The 7,474-nt window shown below is 38.7% G+C and overlaps 1 protein-coding gene across 2 annotated transcripts in view; it reads right to left on the bottom strand.

The window, feature by feature from the left end:
- Window positions 1–5,195: 5,195 nt before the first annotated feature.
- Window positions 5,196–7,474, bottom strand: part of tcf19l (transcription factor 19 (SC1), like) — a 5,539-nt gene continuing 3,260 nt past the window's right edge. For both annotated transcript variants that reach the window (XM_052136684.1, XM_052136685.1), the window contains 2 exons: window positions 6,805–7,474; window positions 5,196–6,544 (listed from right to left, as the gene is read on the bottom strand). The exon at window positions 6,805–7,474 is cut by the window's right edge and continues 264 nt beyond it. In XM_052136684.1, coding sequence (XP_051992644.1) covers window positions 6,211–6,544; window positions 6,805–7,474 — 1,004 coding nt within the window. In that variant the 3' untranslated portion in view covers window positions 5,196–6,210. The remainder of the gene's footprint in view (window positions 6,545–6,804) is intronic.

Here is a 7,474-nt window from a genome sequence, read left to right on the forward strand (position 1 = left end):
TTTTAATGCATTATAGCTTTAGGAAAGTTCCAATAAGGAAGTAGGTCATGTAAATGACTAGAAACTCTGAAACTGGGATTTCTCTGTGCATTCAGTGCCTCTTCTATGAGTTGTGCGAGGTGTCCCAATCTAAGGGGGGGGTGGCTGAATCTGCACCCGGCCGATGCACACTCTGTCACTGCTGCAGCTAGATTATAACGTGATGGCCTGCGACTCACTGTATCATAATACAGTAAATGTGTCACTGTGCATTTCTTACTGTGAAGAAAATTGTCTATACGCAGCTTTATTAATAAAAGAGAGTTTGTTTTTTATGAGTTAAAGATGGATTGAAGTGAACAGAAAGGTGAGAGAGGGTAGTCTTAGCCCCATTATACGCTTAAACAAAATACGTTTTTGATTTGTTTTTGTTTTGGCTTGTTTTACAATAAAATGATCTAAAACTCCTTTAAATCAACATATTTACTTTAGCAGCTATACTGCAGAAGAAACAGTTGTTATCTGAGAATGTTGAATATAACATTAAAAAAAAAATCCTTTAAAAGAAGATACATTGACCTGAGAAGCAGCATAGATAGAGAATAGATCTTGAATACAAGTATATTGTGTCTTTAATGCACTCGCAGAAGTATAACCAAGGTTTAATAGTGTTAGGACCCCTCAAACCCCTCAGAATGAGCATTAGTAACAGTGATGCTTCCATTAGCAACACCACTAAATATGCCACAGGGACCCGTTTCTAAAACAAACAGTGTTTTGGACATTAATGTTGTAATTCGTTTTGTATTATTAGGCCTTTGGTTCTTCTTAGTGAAACTCTGATGTAGCAGAGCAGTAAAATGCACTAATGTAGGTGGCGAAGGTTTGTTCACCTTCATCATTAATAACTCTTTACACATCACAGGCCACACAGTTTCACTCAGGCTCTGACAGGTCCTGATAGGCCACGGCCCATAAAGTTGCACTGACTGAGCTATCGTGCCCTCGATTGCTGAGTGAAGTTGTTTTCTCGAGTCATCTGATGGCTGCCCACCCACTCGGGGTTGAGTTCCGGTCAGGAGAAAATGGATGAATTTTCGAGCAGGAAAGCGCAGGAGAATGGGACGGTGAGAGCAGTCTTCACACCCTGTGATCCCATTAAATCTCTGTCAATCACTGTGATGATCTGTAACTGAGCCATGTCTGGCTGCAGTCATCACAGTCTGAACTATGAGGCTGTAAATTACTTCTTTCAATTTGAAGGTTTTATTTAGGCATCATTCATCCATCAATAATCATAAATCATTAGTATCTGAAAACTACTGAATATTCTCCTACATTAGATTCTGACAAATACCACTGAAGATACTTATGTTATTGATTTTAGTTAGTGCTGTTTGCTTAGGCTTGATTACTTTAAAAACCCTCAAACATTTGTATTAATCTTCGCCTGCTGGATTCAGAGGCGGAGCTGGGGGGTGGGGTTGCAGGAGCCACCATGGACCGAAAACTGGCCACCCCACTCGGAATTGCCATTTTGGTCATTTTTTACTCTTGTGCACAATTTCGTTTTTTTAGAGGTGGAACCATCTCTGTACAACCGCAACACACAGGAGACTTAACATGTGCATACACCAAGCTCACCACACCTCTCCGTCCCAGGATCTGAGCCATATATAGGAACCATGATATGACAAACTCTTGTGGATGGGCTCTTTTGGCATGGGTCAATTAGTAGCCACAACCATCCAGAACACCCTAGCAACTGCATAACAATGCCCTGGAAACCACCTGGTACACCCTAGCATAGTGGCAGTGAGTTTTGCATTGTCTGGCACCATTGAAATTTCCACAGAAAATGTTGAAGTCTAGTTTTCAAGTGCTTCTTTGTATATGCTTGACTTCCTACAAGGAGGAGGTAAACATTGATTTTGAACAATCGTAAATTAAAGCTAATGGGACAATCTTGCCTCCTGGTGGGCAATAGATGGTACTATCAAACAAAGATCAGTCTTTATTGATTTTCATGTAAAAGCCATTATATTTAACTTTTTCATCTCTTCTAGGTCTATCAGACTTTTAACTGTACTATATTCACTGCTTTGTCCTTGAATTATTTAGTCCTTTCACATTTGTCTGACAAGTCCTGCTGCAGCCTGTCTTCCACATTCTTCCATTGACTGCAAGGAGCATTGCCATGGCAACACGGACAGACTAACAATCCATTGCCCTCATTAGAAACAAGCTGTAAAGATTCCACAGCTCTCACCGTTTTATCTGCCCATGTGTCCTTGATAACATACACAAATGTCAGGTTGTTATGACTACAACCTGAATAGCACAGTACATAATTGAAGAATAGCGGTACATTTAAATATTTTCTCAGCTCGATGTTGGACACATAAATTGCATTAACATTTAGGCCTGTGTGTGTGTGTGTGTGTGTGTGTGTGTGTGTGTGTGTGTGTGTGTGTGTGTGTGTGTGTGTGTGTGTGTGTGTGTGTAGGTTATTTTTAAATTAGTTCATTATTAAGTTCATAATTAACAATTATTCTCATTCATTATCCTCAATATGATTAATGATAATTAAATATTCATTCAAATTTTACTCATTATTTCATTAGAAGATAAATGTATCCAAAGATTATACTTAGACTGTACATTTTTACAAATAAGAAACATAATAATAGCACACAGAATATTAAATAATCAAAACATTTAGATACAATTCAAAAGTCCAAGCCAAAATCTGAATAGAATCTGGAAGAATTCTGTTTTAGAATTTTGAAGGAATTAAAACAAAGAAACATCATAATTTAAAATGAATAAGAAATATTACCAATTCTTTATTTACAGGACACACTTAAAAGGAATAGTTCACCCAAAAATGAAAATTCTCTCATGATTTACTCATCCTCATGCCATCCCAGATGTGTATGACTTTCTTTCTTCTGCAGGACAGAATTGTTTATTTAGAAGAATATTTCAGCTCTGTAGGTCCATACAATGCAAGTGAATGGGTGCCAAAATTGTAAATCTCCAAAATCCACATAAAGGGAGCATAATAGTAATCCATATGACTCAAGTGGTTAAATCCATGTGTTCAGATACAACATGATAGGTGTGGGTGAGAAACAGAACAATATTTAAATGATTTTTTCATTTAAAGTCTCCTCCCTGCCCAGTAGGGGGCGATATGCATGAAGAATGTGAATCACCAAAAACAGAAGAGAAAGCGAAAGTGAAGGAAAAATACTTAAATATTGACCTGTTTCTCATCCACACCTATCATATTGCTTCTGAAAATATGTATTTTGTTACCAGTCATCTGGATTACTTTTATTCTCACTTTATGTGGATTTTGGAGCTTCAGAATTTTGGCACCCATTCACTTGCATTGTGAGGACCTACAGAGCTGACATATTCTTCTAAAAATCTTTGTTTGTGTTCAGCAGATGAGAGAAAGTAAAAACACATCTGGGATGGCATGAGGGTAAGTAAAAGATGAGAGAATTCTCATTTTTGGGTGAACTGGCCCTTTAATACCAAGAAATTTTCATATTCACGTCCATTTCTCAATTTAACTTTTCACTAAAATTGCAATCATTTGTATATTTATATATACTATTATTTGTAATGAAAAATAAGCAAATAACTGAAAAAAGTGGACTATTTTGAACATCAGTGTATAACATTATAATAATATATAATAAATAATATAACTGTAATACAAATTATATATTGCTAATATAAAACATACATCACAAGTGCTTGTTTTTACATTTTCTGAGATTGGTATTCTCCCAAAACACCTAAGGATAACAGAATAGCCTGGGCGAATTTCACTTTATCTGACCTGAGAAAAGTTAATGCATGTCATCCATCAGATAGACAGGTTCTGTAATGCACAGGTATGAGTCTCCACTGACCTGAAAGCCACAAGGCGTTGCAGATGCCTCCCAGACCAACAGGGATGTTCAAAGACAGGACAAATGTGATGGGATGAGATGTGACAATAGGTGATGTAGACATTTAGGTCACAGACTTCATAAGGATTGCAGGAATTCTCCTGGATTCCACCTGACACGTATTCTAGACCTGAATAAACGGCAGAAGGGTGCATTGGATTGAAAGCCTGGCAGAACAAATCCTGAATCAAAAGACAATAACTCAAAATTATAACACCTACTTGCAGGCGATGCCAGTTGTATTTTGGTCCTGTGTTAAGATTTAGAGTTGGGTTCAGAGTTTGTTTGTGAGGTCTTGGGCACTCAGATTTTATTCTGCCCCAGACTTTGTGTTTTGGTTGATGGGGCAGGTATTCATGCAGAAAATAAACACGTAAAAAAACTGGGTCCTTGCCTGTGTGATGATTGGCAGGCGGGTGATTCTCAGGGAATGGAAGTCGCCAGGTGCGCGCACCCCCATTTCACGAGTTGGGTAGAGTGGTGGCTTTTGAGGAGACAACTTATAGACTTCAGGGCAGGTTGGGTGATTACGGCAGGAAGTGGGGCACTTATTTGGCCTTCCTGGGGGGGGGGTTGAGGAGTGGAGAGGGACAATTGGGGAATATATGTAATTAATATGTGGAATCCTTTTTTTTATTATTATTTCTTTGTCTTTTTATGCTATAGAGTATTGTCTTTATACTGTATGATTATATGTGTGTCTGTTGTCATTTAATGTCTGACCACTGGGATGTATGTTGGGTGACGGGAGGGAAAGGGGGGCATATATAGATAAAAGTTGATTCAGTGTTTTTATGTTGTTAATGTTAATTTTTGGAATCAATAAATATGGTTAATGACAAAAAAAAAATACAAATGTCTTTCTTAAAGGTATTTAAAACTTATGTTAACTTGTTCAATTATGTTAATTGATTTATAATCCTACATACATTTACACACACTGATATGCTGATATCATCTTATTTACAAAATCTGATGCAAGTAAACGGTTTAAGGTGTTTGCATGACCACAGATGTTGTTCATGACCATAAGAAATTGTTAAGCATAACTGGAGTAAGAATGTGCATGTAAATACATTCAGTGAAGGTTATACTGCACTAATACATGCACCATTTACAAAAATAGGCAGACCACTCATCAAATATCCCATCGTTAATTCAATTTATGAATGATTCTGCAAAACATATTGAACAAAAACAGTTGACAGGTCATATTTTAAATATATAATTCTTTATTCAGCCCCGATTCCCAACATGACAAGACTGCAAAGAGTAATTTGTCATATCTATAATGTTGAGTTAAAGTGAAGAGTGAAAGTATGTTTAACATTCATACCAGAGATTCTATTCTTAAAGACACAAACAACTACATAGGGTTAGTCAAGATCAGACTCAAAGCTTAATATCATCAATGTTAATATCAGGCCGCATAACAACAAACAACGGATTATTACTCGAAATGTTTTGCATTGAATTTCAAGAGTAAAATGACAATAGTAATTTCACATAGGAATGTCAGGCTACACTTGTCTCATGCTTTCAATCAAAAACTTCTGGACTGATTTCAGTTTCACCAGATGTAGGATGTACTGAAATGACAAAACAAGTCCCAGTAATGCTCATTTATGAAACCAATGAATAAGACATCACAACTGTATTATGAATACCCTCATTTCCCACTCAAAACATTTATACAGTATTTGATTACTTTGTGTTGAATGGTAAAACACATTTCAACAATATTGTTTTTCTTTTTAAGCTATATACAAAGCATGTCAACTCCCCATGCGCCGCCATTTTCTGTAGAAAATACAAAGTCTTATACAAATAATAGTTCATTTCTATATGCATATTGTTTTTTTAAGTTGTCATCCTAGTGATTAATATGTTTTTATTGTGTATATATGCTGTATAAATCGTAAAATAGATATAAACTGTTAGAAGCCATCCAGTGCTTTGAGCGTATTTATATGCTCTTGAAACCCTTCCTCCCTGCAAACCCAACATACTCAATTGGATCTAAATGAGTCTAAATCACCACTCGATACAATTAACACCAGTGCAGAAAACATCAACAACTGGTGCTTTTCTGTTCTTGCCAGATATTGTTTGTGTGGTTCTCTATATGAAAGCCAAAAAGCAACAGATCTACCAATCCCCATGAATATGATTGTAATAATAACAATGTCTTTGAGCAGATTTGGTTTATTAAAGGGTCCAAAACAAGAGAGTTGACGAAGCTTGTCCTGACTGATTCAGGTACTCAGCGGATTCTGGCTCTCAGGCAGCCACAGTGGAAGTCTGCATTCGGGTCGTGTAGCAGCAAGTCTCGGTTACGGTCGTGAGGCAGGCAGTCCAGATGGTACCAGGCATCACAATCATCACATTGGATCCACTGTACGGTGTCCTGCTGTGGGAACCGACAGCGTGCTGCTGCGCACGGCTCGATGCCCTGAACGACCCCTATGTCTTTGTTGTCTTCATCTTCAGAGGAAGATGAGGAGGAGGAGGAAGAGGTGTTGGAGGAGGATGAGGAAGAGGGAGATGGAAGGGAAGGCCGGGGTGGTGGGTGTTTTCTGGGTCTGCCACGTCGTCTACTGCAGAAAAGAAAAAATGCACATTACTAAATGCAAAATGCTGGATTGTCATAGCAGGAAGTCAATATATTGCTCCAAGTAGGCTATATGCATGTATACAGAAGTGTGTATAGGGTTCCCACAATTTTTCACCAATTAGTTTTCAGGACATTTCCAAGTATATGTGATAACTGGATAAATTAGCTGAGCATAACTAAAAAAATATATAGTCAATATAGAAAATAATGTCACCTAATGTCTAACAATTCAAGTCAACTCACCCGGTAGAGGCCTGAAACCGAGAAATTTGCCCCCTTGCTTTCTCTGCCTTGGACATCCTTGCTAATGGGGCGGTCAGGTTGTAATTCTCACCTCCCATGCCTGTATATACCGGAGAGCTGTTTGCCCTTTGTCTCCTACCAGGTGCTGACAAGCACGCCTTCTGCTGGTGGAGGGGCATCAAACTGATGCCATTGCCTTTGGTGTGACCAATGTTCACAAAATGACTGAACTTCCTGTTAGGTGCCACATTGAAAACACTGGAGTTATGTTTTGTCATATCGAGCTGTGACACACAATTCTGCTCTAGTTTGGGGAAAGACGGTTGAAACACCTCTGACTCTGACTTGTAAAGTCGCCGTCTTTTCCGCGCTTGTCCTCTCCTTCCATCGTCCGCTTCTTTGGGGCGTCCGGGATCATCTGAACTGTCGTCCTCTAGGAGAACAGTGTGGGCTGACTTGCGTCTGCTTTTTGACGAAGCCGGGACTGATTTTGACGAAATCTCGCCAACAGCTTGGAAAGGGGGTGGGGTTGTGGGCGGAGCCAACGCTGTGAACGCTGGAGTACTGGCTGCGGTCAAGTTGGTGGTTTTGTCACTTTTCTTAAAAGTCCAACTGCTCGCGTTCATCTTGCTCAGGCTGCCGATGGAGTTGAGGATGACGGTGGCTCGGT

This window comes from Xyrauchen texanus, chromosome 10, assembly GCF_025860055.1.
Source record: "Xyrauchen texanus isolate HMW12.3.18 chromosome 10, RBS_HiC_50CHRs, whole genome shotgun sequence".
Taxonomy (NCBI): Eukaryota; Metazoa; Chordata; class Actinopteri; order Cypriniformes; family Catostomidae; genus Xyrauchen; species Xyrauchen texanus.